Source organism: Panthera pardus, unplaced genomic scaffold (genome assembly GCF_024362965.1).
Source record: "Panthera pardus isolate Hobbes unplaced genomic scaffold, ASM2436296v1 HiC_scaffold_10, whole genome shotgun sequence".
NCBI classification, from domain to species: Eukaryota; Metazoa; Chordata; class Mammalia; order Carnivora; family Felidae; genus Panthera; species Panthera pardus.
Genome location: NW_026526655.1, coordinates 71,843,329 through 71,867,760, shown reverse-complemented (window position 1 = coordinate 71,867,760; position 24,432 = coordinate 71,843,329). Strand labels below are relative to the sequence as shown.

The window sequence follows — 24,432 nt, the reverse complement described above, 5'->3', positions numbered from 1 at the left end:
ATATTATAAATAATGGCATTGAAAAGTAAAAATGTTATGACACTCCAAGGGGCTCTCATATCATAGCAGATTTTTCACTTTTTATTTTGAATGATTTTAGGTTTATAGAAAAGTTGCCAATATAATACAGAGAATTCTGTATACCATTTATCCAGCTTGCCCTAATGGTACATTTCACATAACCATACTACAATCATCAAAACTAAGACATTAGTACTAGTATAATACTGTGTTAACTAAACTATACATTTTATTGTAATTTCACATTTCCATGATGTCCATTTTCTGTTCCGTGATCAAATCCAGCATTCCACCGTGCACTTAGTTGTCATGTCTCCTTATTTTCCTCCAAGCTGTGACATTTTGTCAGTCTTCCTTCAACTTTTATGACCCGGCACTTTGCAAGTGGTCATTTTGTAAAATGTTCCTCCATTTGGATTTGTCTGATGTTTTTTATTATTAAATTAAGATTATGCATTATTGAAGAGGGTACCAAGGAAGTCATGTGCCCTTCTGAGGACATCATATTAGGGAGTACTTGATGCTGAAATGGCTAATTACTGCTTATGTTAACCTTGATCATTTGATTAAAGCGATTTCTGTAGTGTAAAGTGTGTACTTTCCCATTATAATTAGTGACTATCTTGGGGGTAATACTTTAAGGCTATGCAAATTCCTGTTTCTCCGCAAACGGTCACCCACTAATTCTAGCACCCACTGGTGGATCTTGCCTATATAAATTATTACTGTTGTGTTTGCCTAATGGTGATTTTTGTTTCTCTTATTCCTACTACACTTATGAGTTGTATTTCTTCTGAAGAAAAGAATCGTTTTCCCCTTAATTTATTTATTCATTCAGTTGTTTATTTTTATCAATATGGGCTTATATTTTATGAGTTACAATCAAATACTATCAATATTTTTATACTGAAATTATTCTAATGTTAGCCATTGGGAACTCTGTCAGGTTAGTTCCTGTGTCCTTTGGACATGACCTTATCTTTTTGTGAGCATTTTCTTACTTTCTGGGACCACAAGATAATCCACTTTCATCTTGCATTTTTCCTGCCCCAGACCTGGAATCAGCCACTTCTCTGGGGAGCACTAATTCCTTTGACTGAAGATTCCTTAATGATTTGAATTCCATCAGAATCTATTTAAAAACAGAAATACACACAGACGAGCTCTTGGCAGTTAGAGACATTGTTTTGTTTTTCTCCTTAGTCTTATATTTCCATTCCAATCTGCCCACAGAATTTTATCCTAATGTAATACATTTTTAATCTTGAAAAATATTTTACTCATCACCATGTCATATTGGCCTATAGTAAAAAGTATGTATATAAATTAAAATTATGTTTAAAATTTCCATGTGAACATAGGCTCTAAGTGTTATACATTTTCTTCTATATTGAGCTGTCATGTCAATTTTTATTAGTACACAATTGATTAGAACAACATAAATATTTACAACAGTTAATAATGAGCATATATCAAACTAAATATTATAGGTAACATATCTCTTAATGAAATGGATATATCACAATGAAATTAATTATTATTAATTTAAAATTGCAGGGGCGCCTGGGTGGCTCAGTCGGTTAAGCGTCCGACTTCGGCTCAGGTCATGATCTCACGGTCCGTGAGTTCGAGCCCCGCGTCGGGCTCTGTGCTGACGGCTCAGAGCCTGGAGCCTGTTTCAGATTCTGTGTCTCCCTCTCTCTCTGACCCTCCCCCGTTCATGCTCTCTCTCTGTCTCAAAAATAAATAAACATTAAAAAAAAATTAAATAAATAAAATAAAATTGCTAAAATAACTCAGGGTTTAGCATGAATTCTATTATTGTTGTTGTTGTTGTTGTTGTTATTTTTTAGCTATACATGCTGAGAAACTCTGGTAGAGATTATTGGTGCTCATAGTTGTTGGTTATCCTCTTCTTCTTGAGCACACTGGGAGACCTGTCAGACTTCCTTGCAGTTAGGTGGGACCATGTGACTAGTATGGCTAGTGATATATTAGTGGAAGTGCCATGTATTGCTCAAGGACCCAGGAACTTAACAGTTCTACTGCTTTTTCCTACCATGAAAAAGCCCCATGTTCCAGAGGCAGGAATATGCAGTCTGGATCTCTGAGTTATTGCTTGGATGTAAACTTCCCTGGAGAATCCATGGAACCATAGCAGGCTTTCTATGACCAGAAAATTAATTTTTGAGTTTTGTTTTGAACCATTAACAGAGGGTTTACTTGTTTCCATAGCATCCCATAACTTATCCTGACTAATATAAAAACTTTCTTCGTATAAACTTCATATAAGTAGATAGGAATTAAAGGGGGTTTGTTCATTCATAGGCACTGTTGTTTCATCTGATATACCAAGTAAAGTTAGGAAAATGATATACTGTTAATATCATTATAGGTTTGTCAGTACTATTTTTCTATTAAAATGTTTTTATCTTAATATGTGATTTAATCATGACACTAGAGTTGCAAATTAGATTATTTAGTTAATGAAAAATATTCATCATAAAACTTAATTGGTGAGGCCAATCTTCATGGTCAAATCCCTGAGCCAAATAAGACAAATAAATATTCAGAAAAAATCTGATTCCATTTTTCAATTCAATGAGCAAGTTTTTTGTTTTGTTTTGTTTGTGTTTTTGTTTTTTAACATTTATTCATCTTTGAGAGACGGAACATGAGCGGGGGAGGGGCAAAGGGAGGGAGACACAGAATCTGAAGCAGGCTCCAGGCTCTGCACTGTCAGCACAGAGCCTGATGCAGGGCTTGAACTCATGAACCATGAGATCATGACCTGAGCTGAAGTCAGACTCAACTGACTGAGCCACCCAGTCGCCCCGAACTAACTTGGATTTAAATTAAAAAATAAAAAAATATATATCTCTACCTTACCTTCACTTAGAAATCTAATACAGAGAAAGCACACATCTTTGTCATAAGCTTTTCATCAGGGTAAAGTAAGATGTCAGGTTCTTATATATATCGACATTCTCTTTGCTTTCACCAGAATTTCTTTCCAGAAATATCTTCTTTGACAATAGTTAGGGGCTGGGTGAGATAAAGTTTTAAACAAAAGTAGTTATCATTCCTGTTGTTCCACTATATAATGCATATTAATTTAGAATATTGCAACATGGAATTTCTCACTCATCACTTCATCCTTCACAGAAAAATGTATGAACACAGGGAAAGACATGAGGCTCTACACTGGTTTTATAATTCCTTTATTAAAAGAAGCTTCATTGACTTTAAGTTTTTTTCCCTTTGTTTGGTGCCATGGAGGATTTTCTCCAAGATAAAGCATCATAGCAAGATTTGGAGTGAAAGCCATGTTTTGTTTGTTTTTTTTTATTTATTATTATTATTTAGGTAGTGATAAGCATTTGTGCATTGTGCAAGAGAAGTAGAAAGGAAGAACCAGCATGACACTATGATCTCACAGGTGTTCGCATGAAGGTTAGTTCTAAGAAAGAATATATATGAAGGCTAAAGATTCTGGAAACTGAACTCCTTAAAAATATTCAATGTCCCCTTTCATGCTCTGTCGCTCTCTGTCTCCTGCAAACCCATTGTTGATATGGATGAGAAGTAAACCTTTGGTGTGTTAAGCCACTGAGGTTTTGGGATTGTTTGCTAGAGCATTTAGCCTCCCCTAATAGAGTAACTGATGGTGCTATATACGTCTCACTACTGTAGATGTGAAGTGGCCTTGTATAACAGCAGTGTTCAGGTAGAGAATTGAATGGGAGTCACAGCCGGTACTCCAGGGACAAGACGGTGCTGGAGTGAGCCAGGATGAAGCCAAATCTAAGAGAATAGAGGGCAGGTTGCGCCAACTACAGACTTCATAGCTGATGCCTGCATTGTTCCCAGGAATGGGGCCAGACAACTACCCTCAGTGGACAGAGATAACACACATTTACAGTAAGTTATCACTTTCTTCCCCAAGTACTACAATGACACAAATTCTCATATATCCATCACCATTTTGAGGAGGAAAAGGAAACTCCAAAATATTGTTTATCTAAGACCCCATCTAACCCACCCCTGGTAAGAAGTGGAACTTTCAATTGCATTTAAACTCAAAGAAGACTGTTGGAATTGGAAAAGTGTAAGATATGTTTAATTGTAAAATCTAAGATTTCCATTACCCAGAGTCATGGATAACAATTGATTTTTTTGGAGGGGGGCACATTAATTATGTGTGAATGAGTTTATGACCCTAATGCTTCTTTGCTTTTCATGCCATAGCTATGAAATCCAGTGCAGATTAAAAATAGATGTGGAAAAACTTTTTTTAAGTGCACATATATAAATAAAACATAATATTTCAATACTTTCTATTTCAGTAATGGGAAGGACTGCATGATCTTGTCCATGGGGACAGATTCCCCAGAGATGCAGTTCAATACTAAATAGCAAAGTACAGAGCATTGACAAGAAGTATGGTCTCTTTCTGCAAAAGCACTTTATTAATGACATACTTTGTCAAATTGTTACGTGTAACTATTCCACTTCAATATAACTCAACTAGAAGGATAATTGATTAGCAGTTTTTACCAATCCCACTGAAAAGAACAGAACTTTAATTTCATTTGACAGATTGTTAAATCGGGCTTTTATACCACCTGGTTAGTTCAAGCCAATTATTCTTATGAGTGATAAATATTCAACTGCCACACAATATAATATCCTTTAAAAAATGAAGTCTTAAAACTTACAAAAATTATGGAAGTAGATTGTCCTAATGTGTAAGTTACACAGCGGTAACAAAGAGCTGCTTTTGGAAGCTGTATTAATTGTTTCAGGCCACAAGGACTCCTTTCTTAGGGTATGCTCGTTAAATTACATTTCTAATGATGATGGTTTTTCACTTAGCAATTCACTCACACTTTCTCCTGGAGCTCCACCTCATGACTAGTGGCTACTAGTTAGTTTCAAGGCAACTGGATGTTATAATTAAAATGCACCTTCAGGGGAGGCCCTGAGATTCCCCCAGTTCCTCTCTATCACAAGACCTTACTTAATTTTCATAACCACCTGGAATTTTGTACTTATGCATTTCTTTACTGGCTTGCTCTCACTTTTTTCTCAGAAAATAAGTGACATAAAAACAAGAGTTCTCATTAATTTGCTCACCACAATATGTCTAGTTTCTAGAATGGTACTTGGTTCTTAGTAGGAATGCAATAAACATTTATGTACTCAGTAAACTTTTAAATGTTGATTATGAAAGCACTTTCCCATATCATAAATTCATGTAGGAAAGTCAAATCTGTGATATTTAATTTACAGTGTTATGCTATTAACCATAATTTATCAACTGCACTAACTAGTCCAACACAGAGATGGTTCTTAAGAACCATAATTTACTAAATAGAATACCCCAAATAAACTCATTTATATAACAAAGGTATCTAGATTATGATTGGAGAGTAATTTATTTAGTACTTCTCAATATATCCTATATTGTGGTTCTAATGGGACTGTAATTCAGATCTTCATTTTTTCCCCTTTAAAATCAAATTATATTTTATATCTTTCAATTGTTAAGAGAGTTATATATTATTTTAACATTTAGTTTTTAATAAAAACCATGAGTTTTAACAATAGTAAGATTTTGATAAATTCCTTTAAGTTTATCTATATATTTAAACATCAAATGTAGTCATCATTCAGTAATTGAAGATTTTAAGCCACATTATATGGTTGCTTATGAAAGTGTGCTGCTAACCAAGGTCTTTCCTATTTAAAGACAGGTAATTTTTCTTTTTTAGTTTGAGAACTCAGAATTAATAAAAACAAATATCACTGTAAATATTAGTTTAGAGACCAGAATGTGTGAGTTTTAAGCTTAGATATTAGTTTTCTAAATCCTGTGTTAAAATGATTGAATTAAAAAACCAACAAGAAAACCTCTCAGAAGGCTTTAACTTTTTGTCTTGTATAAGGTCTAGAGTTTTGAAATTTGTTTTACTTCCCCTCTCTCTCTTTTAATGGAATGAGTATGGGTAAATGTCTGAATAGATGCTAGATTAGGCTAAAAATTCTTTTAAAGTTTCAGTAAGCCATTCACATTGGTTTGAGAGTCTTGAAGAGGGAGTTATTTTTAATAGTTCTTGTTTTCTGAATAGTAGCCATTGTATAACTTCCCCTTTTTAAGAATAGATCACAGTTTGGGGAAATGAGTAAATCAAGACACATCTGATTTGGTTACAGTTCAAAACCAGTAATCACTTTAAGAGTAATTAAATAGTGACACAATTTACATTATAGCGGCATCTGGTCTGTAAGGAAAATGAGGGGAGACTCCCCTTATAGTCTTCTTATTATCCTCATGGCTGTGGCATTTTCTGAACTCATTGTTATTGGTCATTCTTCTCAAGATCAGAAATGAGAATGTTTTCTTCCAAATGTACTGTACTAAAGTTGGTTGTAGGATAGTAAGGATTCCCAAACCCTGCAAGTCTCCTGAAGATACCTCTGTTGTGCTTGTATATACAGAAGGAAAGTGCAGAAATTGCCAGAATTACTATCAGTGTCAGTGCTACCGCAAGAGGTACAATGCTGTGACTTGGTCCTGAAAGAAGATGAAACAAAGGAAGGGTTCAATGACAATGAATTAAGATAGATACTGCCACACAGTTACTTTCTGTTTTATTATTTCTAAGAGACATCAAAATTTTCAAACCTACCTTTTCTTGAGTGCTCCTTTATTGTGTGAATATCTAAAAACAAATACAAAAAAAACCCCACCTGAGATTAAAATTTTCTTTTAATTCAGCAAAATTATGTTATTATTTGTAGCAGAGTTCAACAAATTATGGCTCATGGATCAGATCTGGTGCCTGTTTTTATAAATAATGTTTTATTGGAACTCAGTCACACTCATCCATTTATGTATTGTCTGTGGCGGCTTTCATGCTACAGTGGCAGCGTGACAGAGACTATATGGCCCCCAAAGCCTAAACTATTTATTGTCTGGCCCTTTACAAGAAAATTTTGCTGACCCCTGATTTATTATAATCATTATTATTGCTCACAAACACATACACTGCTCTTTTTTTTAAACTGAAAATTTTCCATCTAGTCTCAGCACTACGCTACAATAAAAATATGAATAAAATATAGTCCCTGCCTGCAAGGAACTCAGTTTTGTTAAGCTATGAGATGGAGTTTGTCCAGCAATGATAATCTCTTTACCTCCAGGGAAGGATTCTAAACTCAGCACTTTCTCACCTTTGCAATCTTAAGAATCTTGAAAAATGAATAAAAAATAGCTCTTCCACTCAAAAAGTTGGAGGGTTCCCATTTGACGACTTTCTACAGTAAAAATGTATCTCTTTCAAGTAGACTCTGTCTCAAAGTTTGAACACTGCTATTTTTCCTCTAGGTAAAGATCCAGAGAAATGGATGATTCTCCATTTCTGAATGACCCAGAGAAAGATCAGTAAATGATTTGTGAGTGGAGAAAGTGCCTTGGTGCAGTCCTTAGGCCCATTCATTCTTATACACTTAAAACATTAACATTGTCACCAACAGCAAAACCACATTAACAAAACCTGTTTTGCAATTTAAAAATAATACTATATAATTTTTCATCATACTATTAAAAACATATGTTATATGTGTGTGAAGAAACTTTAGAGTTATTATTATTTTTTTATTTTTAGCTTTTAATGTTGGTTTATTTTTGAGAAAGAGTGGGCACGTGCGTGAGCAGGGGAGGGGCAGAGAGAGGAAGACACAGAATCCAAAGCAGGCTCCAGGCTCTGAGCTGTCAGCACAGAGCCCAACATGGGACTCTAATTCACTAACGGTGAGATCATGAGCTGAACCAAAATCAAGACGCTTAACCAACTGAGCCACCCAGGTGTCCCATGTGAAGATACTTTTTAAAGAGAAGCTGTTAAAAGAATATTTATTCTCAAGATGCATGCAGTAGGCAGATATGGAAGGACCATGTAGAGTCAAAAAACTTGGACTGTGGGCTTCAGTTTGATCAAGTACATTTCTCATCTGTAAAATGGGAATATTGTATCTGCTTCACTGCTTTAAAAATTGCTATGAGAGGGGCGCCTGGGTGGCTCAGTTGGTTGAGCATCCAACTTCGGCTCAGGTCATGATCTCACGGTTCGTGGGTTCGAGCCCCGCATCAGGCTGTGTGCTGACAGCTCAGAGCCTGGAGCCTGCTTCAGATTCTGTGTCTCCCTCTCTCTCTGCCCCTCCCCCACTCATGCTCTGTCTCCGTCTGTCTCAAAAATAAACATTAAAAAAAATTAAAAAAAAATTCTATGAGGGACGAAAGAGGTATCCTATATATTACAGGAAGCTTTAAAGTCTTGTATAGACGCAAGGTGTTTCTGATTTGTTTTTGATACTTAAATGCTATTGATCACTTGGGCATACTACTTATTAGGCTCAGTCCTGTTTTCCACACTATTAGGGCTTGAATGTTGGTGCCGACATCTTCCAGTTTTTTCTCCTTCATTCCCACCCAGTCTCTAATCAGATCACCAAATCCTGATGATTCTCTTTTCCTATTTCTATTCTTCCTCATGTTCCTTGTTCTGTCACTCAAATCACAACTGCCTCCCTTTATATCCATATGAGTGTGATTCCACTGCAAGTGTCTACAGAGCACATAGGGCTTCCCTGTCAGGTTCACCATGAAGTTCAGCTCTCTAAACTGATACTCTCTGTGAATGGATCCTACATTACTGTCCAGTTTTATTCTCATCACCACCTAATATGAGCCCTTTGCTCCAATCTGAGCTCATTCTCAATCACTGGCTTTAGTCATGCTGGGACTTTTGTCTAATATGCCTTCCCTCCTCTATCCTCTTCATCTTTTGGGATTCCAAAACCTTATCTCCTCTCTGAAATCTTCATCAGCAGGTTCCTCCTTCTCTGCAACACTGGCATCTAGAAATGTTGTGATTATTATTAAAAACACCTTTCCACTGTTAATGTTCATTGTTAACATCCTATCTTAGAAATCTCTGTATTATTGGCAACTGACTAGAATTTTCTGGCTTAGATTTCTAAAATGATTATTTCTTTTTATCACCACAAACTATGTAGCTCGCAATGAAGTTAAAATATGACTTTTATAACATATTATGGCTAGCAACAGAGAATCACATCCATTAGTCCACAACAAGAATACCTAGGCCTTGATCATATTTCCTGGGACCAAAGATGAATCTTAACATTTCTGAGTAGCAGTTGCCAGAATGGTACTAGCAGTACCAGTAGCAGTTGCTTTTAACATTTCTAGTTCCATTTGTTTGAGGTTAAACTGCTTTTTGCACATTAGTTGAACAAGGAGGATGACACAGGAAAGTCATAGTCTTTATAATGATTTTTTTGTTGATATCAGAGAAAGAAGGAGCTGAAATGTCCTCTGACTTGTTTGATGTAGAACAAGATGATAATGTCAGAATCTGAATATTCCCCGAATACTTGCATTTTCAACGCTTGAAATGCTAAAGAGGTGGGTCAACATTAGTCAGGGTAGAATCAAAATGAAGAATTATCCTCTGACTTTACCCACCTGCTTCCATTTTGCATATAAATCCTTTTTTTTCTTGACATGGAGATGACTGCCACACTCCTTCGGGGATCCTCAGGGCAATACACAGATGGGGTTTGACATGGTCCGCCTCTGGCTTCCGAATGCCCCAGTTCGACTGGTCTGTGGGAGTTCCATCAAACCACTTTATGGTTTCATCTGTAGAAAAATTGTTGACTTACTATGACTTATATGTATGATTATCAAATATACTAAGACTGGAATGAACCACAAAAAGCAGTTCTTGGGGCATCTGGGTGGCTCAGGTGGTTAAGCATCCAACTCTTGATTTCAGTGGAGGTCATGATCTCACAGTTGTGAGATCGAGCCCTGCATTGGGCTCTGCGCTGGGTGTGGAGCCTGCTTGTGCGCACGTGCTCTCTCTCTCTCTCTCTTTCTGAAAAAAGCAGCTCCTAAATTTAATGAGACTGTCTCTTTATCTGATACATTCGACTCAGTAGGTACAGTCATGAAGTCATTATCAAAAGGTAGGTATTAGTAAAGTTGCTTTGTGAACAGCTCTATTTATTTTAGATACATTGTTCTAATTTAGTTCATTTAGAATAGCATCTTAAAAAATTTTTTTTAATGTTGATTGATTTTTGAGAGAGAGAGAGAGAGAGACAGAGAGAGAGCACAAGCAGGGAAGGGGCAGAGAGAGAAAGGGAGACCAGAATGTGAAGCAGGCTCCAGGCTCTGTGCTGATGCAGGGCCCGAAGCCACGAACTGTGAGATCATGACCTGAGCCAAAGTCAGATGCCCAACCAACTGAGCCACCCAGGTGCCCCAAATATCATCTTTTTTTTTAACGTAATAGTTTGAATTTTGAAATATTCCCTATAATTGTAATCAATTTAAAGACATCATTTGAAGTCCTACCATCTATATCATTGCATAATGACTCTCTTTCTAAAATAATTTTACAATGAATTTCTTTAAGAAGCAAGCCAGTGGGGACTGAGGGGGTGGGAACAGTGGTAGAGTCCTCCAGGTGTAAGCAATAAGAGGAGATGCATTGTCTGAAAAGGATTTAAAACCAACAATAAAAGTACCTAAAAGTCGGTCAGCTTTTTATTACCACAATGGGCTAGAAATTCTAAACAATGTCTGTGATTGAAACACTCCTCCTTGTCAGAGTGAACCCACCCTCCACCTTGGGGCACCACTGTAAGAAGTTCTCCGTACCAATTAAAATATTTTTCTTTATAAGTACTTTCAATAACCACCAATTACATAGAGAAAAGAATACCACGTTCTCATTTGATCACAGACCCTGGTTTTTATGAGAAGCAAATAATTCTAAAAGCACAATTCATCACTGAAACGTTTCTATAACTCTGTTGTGCTTTTATAACATCGAGGAATCTGGGCTATTTTCAAATAAATAGGGTTTTGTTGTCTATGACTAAGTCTGTGAACACAAATTTCTCTCCAAGAACCTTCATGATGTGAGGGTAAGTATAAGATAAACTTGTTTGCTTGTTTTTATGTTTGGTATTCTGGGATTATTTCAAAGGACACAAGTGTATAGAAAAGGGTTAGCAATATTGCCTTTGGAGGAAGTGGCTTTCGGATTACTGCTATTTTTTCACTGCAAATATATCTAAGGAGAGCCTTCTCGTTTGTAGATGTCATTTTCATTAGCCTTGGCCACCATGTATTTATTTATCCTGTCTCCTCTTTACCCAAATCACTTACTGTCACCATCAAAGTGAGCATTCAACCAAACCATCTGGACAGAAGAACCAAAAGCAAAAAGCTCTTCTAGGAGAAATGAATTTTCAGTCTCATCCTTGATTGTTAAAAGATTAGATCCTATAAAAGACACAAACAATAAATAAACAAGTATTTGTGTTTATGGGTAAATTCAATTTTAAAAATGTCTCCTTTACAATAATTTGTTTTTTTTTTTAATTTTTTTTTTAACGTTTATTTATTTTTGAGACAGAGAGAGACAGAACATGAATGGGGGAGGGTCAGAGAGAGAGAGACACAGAATCTGAAACAGGCTCCAGGCTCTGAGCGGTCAGCACAGAGCCTGACGCAGGGCTCGAACTCACGGGCCGTGAGATCATGACCTGAGCTGAAGTCGGCTGCTCAACCGACTGAGCCACCCAGGCGCCCCTACAATAATTTGTAAAACTCAGTCTTTGCAGAGCAAACATTTCTATTGTGAATAAGTGATTTTTGATTAAAAATTTAAAAATTATACTACATTTATTAAAAGAGACAAGCATGTACTTAAGAAGCTAAAGGATAGAATATTAATTTTAGAGAACATTAAAAGTTTATAAATCAGGTGCATTCAAAAGGAACATTTTCTGTGAAAGTGTAGTATTCTGAGATATCATATTAGGTTTTCACATTCTATACCGGACATTGAATTTCATAGATAGTCCATCCCCAAACAAGCAATTCAAAAGTATTTACTTTTTTTTGTTGTTGCTCCTAAAGTCACTAAATAATCAGACAAATGAAGAAAACCACATTGTTTACTGAAACGTCAAGAAGGAATGCATTGAAAGCATTTTACCATCACAAAAGAATTACCTTCCTTTTTGCAAAATTCATGAGCAGCCTCAAAACTCGTACTGTCTAGGACTGTAGAAAAACTGTAGCAATTACTTTTGAATTTTATCCAGGGAATAGATGTTTCTGAGCACAACTCTGGGTGTCCAAATGGTTTTGTTTCTGTGAACAAAAATCAGTTATGATTTTAGGGTGGTGACTGGGTTCATTTATTGGGATAAACATTGCATTAAATTCTATGACAAACTAAGATAAATAGTGTAATGAGATTTTCATGATAATACTCTGAAAGAGTGGGTTTAATATAAATGATCAGAAAACCAAATCTGGTTTGTAGCATTTCTGGCAGAAATAATCTTTACCTACACATAACAGGGTATATTCATGCATAGCTTCTTAGGCTTAGTTTGGGTGCTGCATGGGTGAGAGTGGCTGTCTTTCATGTTTATAATTGGTATCCTAAAGGTTGGAAAAACTGGGGGATGTGATTCATAGAAATGAATGAAGTTGGCAAAAAAGCACTTCCAAATGTACAAAATGTGTTCTATGCAGTGCTGAATATTACAGATTTAGCAAATCCTTACCTGCCAATCAACCTGTGAGAGAAAATAATGCATTTGGTAAAGTAACATAGCATAGCAAAACATAACACATAACTAAGGGAAATATCAGGTAGACTTTGCTTTAGAGGTCACATCCATGATGAGATCCTAGGTGTATGGCTATGGGCATGTTACCTATCATATTCATACTTTGGTGTCTTTATCAATAAAAAGAGAGCCAACAGGACACCTGGGTGGCTCAGTTGGTTAAGTGTCCGACTCTTGATTTCAGCTCAGGTCATGATCTTACAGTTGTGAGATCAAGTTCTGCACTGGGCTCCACTGTTGAGGTAGAGCCTGCTTCAGATTTTCTCTCTCTGCGCACCCCCCTCTTCCCCTCCCTTACTTGTGCTTTCTTTCTCTCTCTCAAAATAAACATTTTTTAAAAAGTTATAAAAGAGAGTTAAACAACATCTTTTTTACATGAGAAGTTTATTTATTTGTTTTTATTTTTCCCTTCTAAGTAATCTCTACACCCAACAAGGGACTCAAACTCATGACCCTGAGATCTAAAGTCACATGCTCTACCAAATGACCTAGTCAGGTACTGCTGCGTGAGGAGTTTAAATGAGCTAGTGCCTGACACTTCTTAAGCACTCAATAAATGCAGTGCTATTGAAAAGGGAAGAATAATTTTTATGGTGTTTTAGTAGCAGAATTAGCTTTTCCAGTGTATGTGGCTATTATTTACATTACTATCCTGAATTATTTTGATCCGAAGTTACATAGTGTGTATGCTGTTTAACTTATAGTATCCAGAATGTAAGCAAATATGTGCACTTTTACTAAATGAGAGATTTTAAAAGACACCAGCTGGTGTTAAAGAACTCTACGTAGCAATCAAGGGAAGGGGGACTTGGTGTAATGGGATGAACATCACATCAAAGAGCAAGGAAGCTTGGCTTCTCCTCCTGGTCCTATTGGTGGACATCTGTGAGATCTTCAGTAAGCTATTTCATGCTCTGAGTTTGTTTTCTTTTTAAAATAAAGTTCACCTGGCTCAACTGGGAGAGCCAGGTGAGCTTTAAGAGTAATGAGGTATTATTATCATTGTTATCATATAATATAAATATTATTACTATCATCATCGTCATCATCTCTAGAATTTTATTAGTCTTTGACTTAAACATGAATTTGCAGTCTGGCCTTCAAGGTCACACATGCTCTTAATGCAGGTTTCTAGCCTGATTTCCCACCTCTCCTTACTGGTACACTGCCATGAAGGCAAATTTCAACACTAGCTTTGCTTTACAACTTTCTTCCTTCCATGTCTTTGTCCAAGCTTTTCTTTTTTAACGTTTACTTATTTTTGAGACACACACACACACACACACACACACACACACACACACACACACACACAGAGTGAGTGCGGGAGGGGCAGAGAGAGAAGGAGACACAGAATCCGAAGAAGGCTCCATGCTCTGAACTGTCAGCACAGAGCCCAACGCGGGGCTCTAACTCACGAACCAGGTGGTCAGGTGGTGACCTGAGCCAAAGTCAGATGCTTAACTGACTAAGCCACCCAGATGCCCCTGTCCAAGCTTTTCTGTTCAGACTGCCTCTCCATGTCCAATCATTTTCTCACTACATCCTACCTATTCTTCAAGGCCAGTCACACAGTTATGTCCTTCAAGAAGTCTTTCTATTTGTCCTCAAGTGGATGTGTTATGTTCTTTTTTCTTGCTAACCCCACAACACTTACTACCTCTTTTCCATCATTTGGTAGTTCTGCTTGGTATAACAGTTATTTGTCTGAACATCACCTACCAGACCAGAGGCTTCTTGAGGGCAGACACTTCTTACTCTTACTCAAAGCTCCTGCTTAGCACAGTGCCTTACACGCAGTAGGTGCCAGTACATATTTGTTGAGTTGAATAGAATTGAACCTACCAGTAGGTACATGACAAATTGCTCCTTGCAGAAATGACTCGCAGGCTGTGCTACTCCAGCGTCCACTGGTGTCGGCAAAAACACAGTCACCCAAGATGGATGACTCATCGTCTTTCCAAAAAGTGAAGGAGGATTTGGTGCCATCTGACCAGTCAAAATTAAGACCATTCTGTGGAGGGAAATGAAGCCATAATTTCTTTGCTAGCACTGCATCACCCAGTGCTATTTGAGCAGCCCTTACTTCACGCACTGATTTGTATTTCCACATCTAGACTTATATTTCAGGGGGTCTAGGATAGCTTGTGAATGTGGCCTGACAAAAAGAAATAGCTGTCACAACAGTATCTTTTTTAGTTTTGGGTAATCCTTTGTTCCCTACCACCATAATTTCCAAGTAAGCAATCAGAATGAAGTTGGATTAATATCTTGTTCTTTACACCAAAACCAATTTCAGATTGGTCAAAGATTCATACATATGAATTGCAAACATAAAAGTGCTAGAGAAAACTTGGCTAAATATTTTATACTCTTGGTGCGGGGAATATCTTTTCAAGTCTGATACAAAATCCAGAGGCCATAATGCAAAATTGACTACGTGAAGTTAAATCATTCTGTAATGCACAAGTATAATAAGCAACCATAAGACACATTCTCTCACCTATCCCAATGACAAGGATTAAAATTTTGACAATGTCCAGTATTGACAAGGATATGAAAAGCTACCTGTTATCATAGTTGTTTGCATGTAAATTAGTGTAAACTTTTGGCAGGCAGTATGGCACTATTTCTTAAAATGTAAAGTGTGCTCAGTAATTTAACTTCTAGGAATTTATCCAACTTACACAGGGTTGTTTGTTGTGTATTGCTTGTAATTGTGAAAAACTGGGAAGAACCCAAATTTCTATTCACAGGAGAGTGGTATGGTATATCTTTATGTGGTGCTGCAAAGAATGTGTTAGATTTTTATGTGCTGACATGGAAAGCTGTACAAGGCATATTAAACAAAAAACAAGTTAAAGGACAGCACAAGTAGTATAACCTCATTTGTATTTAAAAAACAATATACATATTTACCCATTATGTAAATATGTGTAGGAAATTTTTAAATGATGCATAAGAAATATTTACAGTGATTATCTCTGGGGTACAGAACCAGAGGTTGAGACAGAACAGATTTTACTTTTTACTACTGCAAGTGTATAATAGTTTTATTTAAAAAAAAAAAGAAAACTAAGAAAAAAATCTTACTCTCCAAAATACATCCCTAGAGGGAGAGAAAACCCACGTGTTAAATTCCAAGGTGGTACCGAATTAATTAATAACCACATTTCTAGACAGGAAGCATGATCCATTTTTCTTGATAATTTCTTAAATGCAGATTGCCCAAATGCAGGTTCTTGGAGGCAAGAACTGGCAGTATCTGGAGATACTCAGAAATTTTCAGAGAACCTTTGAAGGGCATTATTTTCCATAGATTAGGCAAGTGGATGTTTGTTCCAAAAAAGGTGTATACCTTTAATTTGTAGTCATAAGCTATTCGTAAGGTTGGTCATAGTTGTTGTATGAACCAATTACTTAAATGTTACATTTGCTATTATTTCTTGGAATTTTTTTTCTCTGTGTTAATTTCAGTGTCCATACCACTAAGGAAGTAGATGTGAAACTTAGTTATGCAGGGATGTTCCAAGAGATTTAAGATACTTACATCTGCAGTGAACAATCCAATCCAGTGGGGATGTCCTAACCGGTTGAGGATAACAGTGAGGAAGGACTGGTGATACTGATCTGTAATGCTGGCCAATTCTGCTCCATGCATTAGGCAGGTTTTTATTGCTGTATACCAAGTCATATTTGCATTAATTATCTTATAAGTTCTGTTTCCATATTCTAAGGTATTGGGGACTGGATACATATCAGATGTATTTACACTGTGTCCAGAGGTATCTAGAACAAGAACAACAACAACAATCATTTTTAGCATCCGGTTGAGAAAGGGAGAGGCAAAGCTTAGCATGGATCCATGTCATAATGATCCATGCTGTGATGAACATCAGTTTTCCTTCCCAGAACTATTTCAAAATGAGGGTAATACCTGAAAGCATAGGTGATGCTAAAGAATGAGAACTTAGGAAGTTTAATGCATGCGTTTCTTAAAAAAAAAAATACATACATAGAGAAGATTTCTAGAAGATTTCCCATTTTTTACTCCCTTTTTTTCCTTTTTTTTAAATTTAAATTTAGTTAACATAGAGCGCAATATTGGTTTCTGGAGTAGAATTCAGTAATTCATCATTTACATACAACACCCAGTGCTCATCATAACAAGGCCCCTCCTTAATACCTTATATAGCTTAATACCTTAATCCATCTAGCCCATCTCCCACCCACATCACTCCATCAACCCTCAGTTTGTTCTCTATCATTAAGAGTCTCTTGTGGTTTGTTTCCCTCTCTCCTCTTGTTCCCCTACCCCCACCTTCCATATGTTCATCTGTTCTGTTTCTTAAATTCCACATATGAGTGAAATCATACAGTATTTGTCTTTCTTTGATTGACTTATTTCACTTAGTGTAATACATTCTAGCTCCATCCATGTCATTGCAAATGGCAAGATTTCATTCTTTTTTTTCCTTTTTTTTTTAATATATGAAATTTATTGTCAAATTGGTTTCCATACAACACCCAGTGCTCATCCCAAAAGATGCCCTCTTCAATACCCATCACCTACCCTTCCCTCCCTCCCACCCCCCATCAACCCTCAGTTTGTTCTCAGTTTTTAAGAGTCTCTTATGCTTTGGCTGTCTCAAGATTTCATTCTTTTTGATGGCTGAATAATTGTGCATACCACTTGACTGTCCCTTTTTTTAAAGTTTGTTTACTTGTTTGTTTGTTTATGTATTTATTTTATGTAAGAGAGAGCACACAAATAGGGGAGGGGCAGAAAGAGAGGGAGACAGAGAATCCCAAGCAAGCTCTCAGCTGTCAGCAGAGCCCAACACGATGCTCAAGATGCTCAGTCCCACAAACCATGAGGTCATGACCTGAACTGAAATCAAGAGTCGGACACTCAACTGAGCCACCCAGGCACCCTTTGACTGTCCCTTTTTAAACTGACCACTTTTTGATGGAACTGATCTTCTTAGGCAGGTTTTTTGAAAATCAAGTTTAATTAATTAATTAACTTAATTGAATTCTTTTACAGAGAGAGAGAGTGTGAGTGGGGGAGAGAGGCAGAGGGAGAAAGAGAGAGAGAGAATCTTAAGCAGGTTCCACACTGAGCATGGATGTCAAAGCCGGGCTTGATCCCACAACCCTGGGCAGAAATCTGAGCAGAAATCAAGAGTTGGATGCTCAACTGACTAAGCCACCCAGGTGTCCCAGACAGATTTTATTCCACTAGTTACATCCGGCCCAACACACATTGCTCTGGCAGAACTTAATACTTACTAAGAGAATATTGACATATATTATGGAGTCATATATTGTGTTGCAAACATAAGTTTACAAGTGCATATTCTCAAATACCACCCTTTCTTTAAATAATTTTTTTAATGTTTATTTATTTTTGAGAAACAGAAAGACAGAGCATGAGCAGGTGAGGGGCAGAGGGAGAGGGAGACACAGAATATGAAGCAGGCTCCAGACTTTGAGCTGTGAGCACAGAACCCAGTGAGGGGCTTGAACCCACCAACTGTGAGATCATGACCTTAGCCAAAGTCAGTCATTTAACCAACTGAGCCACCCAGGTGCCCCCCTTTTTTAAATCAAATACCACCCTTTATTAAACTTGAGATTGTATGATAGTTGCTATCATGTTTAATGTTTACATGTATAAATTCTAAATAGAAACTTAAAAACTACATTAATAAACAGAATACACACATTCTATAAATAGTTTCTATTAATATGTCATCTGTCAGAGTCAAGATTTACAAATTAAAAGGCAAGGTTTTCCCAGACATGATGACTGGTGTCTTCTTGTTCATGAGTGACAGGTCATGTGACAGCCAACCCCTTGTTTTACATCCAGGATATTTCCTCTTTAAAATGTGCACTTGCCTTTTTGTTCTGTACTATATCATATACTATGATAGGCTAAATTTAGCAAACCTAAAATAGAAAAACAAGGTAAGAATTTCTGAACTGTCTTATCCAAAGTGGCTGGGATATTTTTCTATTTACTGGTTTTATTACAATTGGGGTTGAAAAGGAGCATGGTGAGGTGTGAATAGGTCAGAAGACTTGTGAATCAACCCCAGTCCTGACTATGCATGGCTAAGTGACCTTGGAAAAATAAGTAATCTCTCCAAGCCTCAAATTTCTGGTCTTTAAGAGATAAGTAAAGCTTTCCTTGGAGGGGTGTGGTTAGAATTCAGAGATAACCACACAGAGCACTTACTGGAACACAGTACTTGGAATGTAGTACCCAGAACACAGCAGGTGCTCAATAAATGTTGGTTTTTTATGCCAAGTAAAAATGGCAAAGTGGGAATTTGACTCTTGCCTGAAAATGTTACCTCAATATAATAATAGCACATATTGTAAAACAAAAGTGAAATTAACCTATTTACCAAGTAAATTATGATGGACTACCCTTTTACATTTGTTTATTCTTTACTAGAGGTCTGTTGGCCACTTGCCAGTCTATATACCAAGTCTAATGTTATTTTTTTAAAAAAAAAAACAATATAATACCATAGTAGATATTTAAAAATGATAACTAGTAAAATTAAGGCAACTAAATATTTTCATATATGTGACCTGAATACCAATTTTACTATTTACCCCCATTATATTACATATCTGTATTTTTACACACATAAAATTCTTCATATGTAATTGATTCCATCAAACTTCAAAACATACGTGATTTTGAGCAACATGATTTTGCCACTCATTGACCTGAAAAAGAAGGATCTGTTGGAAACCAAGCCCCATGTTGGGGGTCTTGATTTTGTTCCTGTCTCCCTTTTATTTCGGTATCTTTATTCTTTCAGGCAGTTAAGAGAGTTTGCGCTCTAAGCCCAATGTAAGCACCTGTTTATATGGCAAATAAAGAAGTGGAGCAGAATTTGGTCATTTATTGTAGGCTAAGAAAATTTGTGTAGTTGAATAATATTTTTTGGAAATAATAATACAAACAGCTGTCATTTGTTAATATGCTGGCAACTTGCTAAGCATTATATATGCATAGATTCTGTATGTGCATAGAGTGAGATAGTTATTATCCCATTTTACAGATGTGAAATCACATCTGTAAAAAGATAAGAAACTTCATTGACACTTAATTACAGAGATGGGGAAAGAACCCAGGTGGGGTATGAATTCCAGTGCCTATGCTCCCAACCACCCCTACTTTAGACTATGTCCAAAAGACCATATACAATGTTAGCCCAAAAAATTTCAAAGAGAGAAAGTGGTAAGAGAGCAGTCCATTTTAAGAAGAGATCAACATCAGTGTCACAGAATAGAATCATTGTATTTAACTGAGGGACCTTGAATATGTAACTTATTTTTTCTAAGCCTCAAGTTTCTCATCTGTAAAATAACACTTTTTTACCTACTTCCTAGCATTGTTGGGAGGTTTTTATGCCTTATTGCTTATGAAGCCAAGGCACAGGGCCAGGTATATCATAAGTATGCAAATACATGGTGTATTGATATTATTTCTTTCCCTACAAGACTCTTCTCTTCTCATAATACCCTTGCTATAATTGATTATCTTCTTTCAATTCCTGAATATTATTATTTTTAAGTGATAACTATGAATTGGGAAATAGCTTCCCTGGGCTATTCTGAGGATGGATAGATACTCAGTGCATTAAAGTGTTCACATACATGCAACACTGAGAGGTATAAATCATATTCCAAGTAAGTATATAAACAATAGGCTGCCCAGAGTTGCACCCAGCTCCAAACACAAACTGTGGTCTTCTAGAGTAGCGTCATACAGGGAAACCTTGCACTTGGTGAAAGCACAAGTTGGAGCTATTGTTTTTGTTGTTGCTATCTTTATTTTTATTAGTCAAGGTCACTTACAGTGCATTTGACCTGATCATCAATCCCACTGGATACGTGTAATAGTATGGCTTTGGTATTTCACACCAAAAGTTACTGGGGGTTCTGATCATTAGCTCTAGAGATATGCTACATGTCATATTTAGTCACAGAGGGCATTTTTAGGTTTCCAAGAAAGTAGGAAATATTAGTTTGTTTATTTCTTTATTTTACAACATTTTCTTAAAGCCTTTTTTATTCCCTGAACACACACATAAACTCAGAAGAAAGCAGTAAAGCCACTTAATAGGGCTAAAATGGATGCATAAACTTGGTCATCTCTCAGATGGTCTCTGTAGTCTTTAGAACCCCACTAAAGGCCATAATCCTGGGGTAGTAGAGATTAAATGAGCAAATATATGTAAAGCTCAAAAAGTAAGTGCCTGACACTGTTAGCTATGAAAATGACAGTTATACAGTGTGTAAAACAAATATGGAAGAGACGAGTGGGTCATAGAGATGAAAGGAATAAAAAAGCAAATATTTCTTACCCTGCATTTTTTCACAAACAAACCCATGACCTTCTTTTCCACAGTCTTCAAAATACCATTTTCCAGTGAAATGAAAATTAGGATTACTCGACAGCAAGGCACAGAGAGGAATGTGTTTTTGAACTTCAGTGATGTTATGACTTGGAATCTTTAAAAAGATACATATGTTTTCCAAAAATATGGAAACATATAACATTATTATAACACTGAAATTTTTATTAAGGACAATTTAAAAATTCAAGCACTATTATCCCTTTATTTGCATTTAATAAACCTGTTCACAGATCACTTCATAACCTGACAAGTAAATAATTATTGTGATAAGTAATTCCATTTATAGAACACATGAAAATGACATAATTACATTATTAAAAATTAATATAATAACAGACTAATAAAATTTATGCCTATAAAGTATAGGAAGTAAAAGAACACTTCAGTTAGTAAGTATTAAATAGGATCTCTTGCTAAAATTTTTTCTAAAAATTAAATCTGAAAACTTACATTTATATCAAATGGAGACCAGTTAGAATATGCCACAGCCTTTCCATTTAGCCATTTTTCATAATTACCATTTTGTAACCCTATCCACACATTAGTGGTCTGGCCAAAAAGATTCATAGTAATGAAAGCTAAAAAATAGAAATACATTATCAAATTTAATACCATACAAACCATTTGGGTAATCATCGAATTCTGTTTGTAGCTATGATTTTATTTAAATGACAGCAAAACTTAATTATGAATCAATTGTAGGAATTTGTTCTTACTAAGGTAATGCAGTCTCTTTCACTTTTGTTTCAGTTTAATTGATAGACATTAGCTAGCTAAGCCTGGGATTTCATCGTATCATTAACAAAACTATTTCCATTGTTCATTCAATGCCTTTCTAAACAAAAGAAGATTTATCAACTCTACTTAAACTGAAGTATACAATTGCCTAAATATCAAATAAAGGTGTACAGGTAAATCTAAAGGGATCTAAAAATTATACCATGCAATTATTATAGAGTGTACCTCAGATTATTTCAGCCATTTTGCAATAAAGATCACAAATCTGCCCTATTTTTTCCACTATTACTGGGGAGACAAAAGTCTTCAAAAATCAGTTTATAAGCAATGCAATGTACTAACTTTTACAGATGTCGTGATATAAACCTTATAGGTCAAACTGAAAATGTATGTGTCATCAGCTATATAATACATATGACGTTGATTTGGAAATGTTAGCATTTTGGGGGGACATTTTTAAAGTTTATTTATTTATTTTGAGAGAGAGAGAAAAGGTGAGTGGGGGAGGGGTAGAGAGACAGGGGGAGAGAGAATCCCAAGCACTGTTAGCACAGAGCCAGATGCAGGGCTCTATCTTACAAACTGTGAGATCATGACCTGAGCTGAAATCAAGAGTTGGACGCTTAACCAACTGAGCCACTCAGGTGCCCCCATTTTAATAGATATTGAAATAAAAATGGTTATTTTTGCCCGACTGAATATTGAATACTCTACCTTGCTCCACCTCATTTTCAATGGCGACCAGTGTCCCCCCTTCCTCAACACAGAAATCTTGAGCTGATGTCCAGTTCTTCCAATCCCTTGGGTCTTTGGGGATTTTCACCAAAAGGCACTTTAAAAAAAAAGGCCAAAAAAACATTCATTTCCATATTTTTCTTAACGAGTTAAAAACCTTCCAAAGACACTGAGGATCAGTCTTTAGAATTCTTTATAATTTTCTTGAGCAGAAATGACTCATTTTTTTTTTCTTTGAGCTGCTCCAAAGATAGGAGAGTAAAACAGAAGACCAACTTTTAGGGTAAGTCAATATCTTGCATGCATTTGTATCAGGCAGGAACAGAAACAAGGATGTGTTTTGTTCTGTAAAGTATCAGAACGATGTCTTTTGCTCAATGAAAAACAGTATTCCTTTTAAAAAGGAGCCAGCCTGTAGTGTGGTAGATTTAATTTTTAAAAATCCTGTAGGTAGCAATTAATAGCTTAGTTCAATTTTATTTACAAATACATTTCCTCACTTTAAGTGAGAGGAGAATACTGGGAAATCAAACCACAACAGGGACTTAAATTCACTAATTACTTGAGTTAGCTATGTGGTTTGTAAGTCCACGAGGAAGAGCCAGAAAAGAAAAAAAATGAGCCCAGTTGGAAAAGAAGCAAGGGCAGGACCAAAGAAACCTAGGGAGGAGAAATAGATAGGATGGTGGCCAGCACGGTCAATGGAACACAAAAAGAAGGCTATGGGATTTGGCAGTGAGGGCTGATTTTTACTCATGAGAGAATCATGTCTGTGGCATGGCAGGGCTACTCATTATGGAGCGAGAAATGGAATAACCACTGCACGGGTCAGGTAATGTTGAAGACACCACCCATCCGCAACCAAAGCTCAGTGAAATTTAAACATGTTAATAGGGCCAGTTAGAGTCAGGGGGGAGAGAGAGATAGAAAAGAGAGGCTATAGTGGATCAGGCAATGTTCCAGAGACGTCAGGAGAAACTGTATGCAAAGAATATTCTGTGTTGAATATTCTCTTGTCAATGAACATAGGCAACCCTGGTCATTGATAGGTTAGATCTCAAGATTTCACCACCCAGAAAATCCCAGTTACAAGATAATTCTAGGCTAGTGTGGAAGCCTGCACTTGAGAGAGCATCCTTCCTCATCCCCTTTTGGAATGACATCATTCCTCATTCTTTAATTTCTATATTTGTCAGTCCCCCATCCTTTCCCCATCATCATAAACTCATTAAAAAGCAGAGACTAAATGTTGCTTTTTTTTGAACATCACAACAAAGAAGGTCCCCAATAAATATTTATGGAACATTATAAAAGCCAATAGACCCCAAAATAGTTGTCAAACAACATTCTCAGGCATTCTAGATTTAGTCCAATGGTTCTCAAAGGGCAGCATTCAATAATCTCTGGAGACATTTTTGATTGTCACAACTTGATGTGGGAGCTTTGCTCTTGGAATCTGGTGGGTAGAGTATAAGGATGTTATTAAGCATTCTATAACGCACAGGTCAGCCCCTCATAACAAAGAATTATTCAGCCCCAAATGTCAATAGTGCCCAGGTAATTCCTTTCAGAACTTAATCCTAATCATGTCACTCTTTAGTTTAAAACTATTAGGGATTTTCCAAAAAAAATCAAAATCAAAATCTAAAAACTATAAGGGATTTTCCACTGTTCTTAGGATAAAAACCAGAAATCCTGATGTAGCCTGAAGTTGAATTACCAAATAAGAGAGGAAATACAT

The 24,432-nt window shown here is 36.3% G+C and overlaps 1 protein-coding gene across 3 annotated transcripts in view; it reads right to left on the bottom strand.

Annotated features, from left to right (window-relative positions):
• Nucleotides 1–4,467: 4,467 nt before the first annotated feature.
• Nucleotides 4,468–24,432, bottom strand: part of PLA2R1 (phospholipase A2 receptor 1) — a 119,714-nt gene continuing 99,749 nt past the window's right edge. For 2 of the 3 annotated variants that reach the window (XM_019457485.2, XM_019457474.2), the window contains 10 exons: nucleotides 22,671–22,788; nucleotides 21,669–21,796; nucleotides 21,165–21,312; nucleotides 16,322–16,560; nucleotides 14,617–14,785; nucleotides 12,143–12,283; nucleotides 11,291–11,407; nucleotides 9,575–9,751; nucleotides 6,714–6,746; nucleotides 4,468–6,598 (listed from right to left, as the gene is read on the bottom strand). In XM_019457485.2, the coding sequence (XP_019313030.2) occupies nucleotides 6,384–6,598; nucleotides 6,714–6,746; nucleotides 9,575–9,751; nucleotides 11,291–11,407; nucleotides 12,143–12,283; nucleotides 14,617–14,785; nucleotides 16,322–16,560; nucleotides 21,165–21,312; nucleotides 21,669–21,796; nucleotides 22,671–22,788 (1,485 nt within the window). In that variant the 3' untranslated portion in view covers nucleotides 4,468–6,383. Of the gene's footprint in view, nucleotides 6,599–6,713; nucleotides 6,747–9,574; nucleotides 9,752–11,290; nucleotides 11,408–12,142; nucleotides 12,284–12,327; nucleotides 12,581–14,616; nucleotides 14,786–16,321; nucleotides 16,561–21,164; nucleotides 21,313–21,668; nucleotides 21,797–22,670; nucleotides 22,789–24,432 lie in introns of those variants that run through there. The other variant, XM_053908334.1, reaches the window with a different exon arrangement.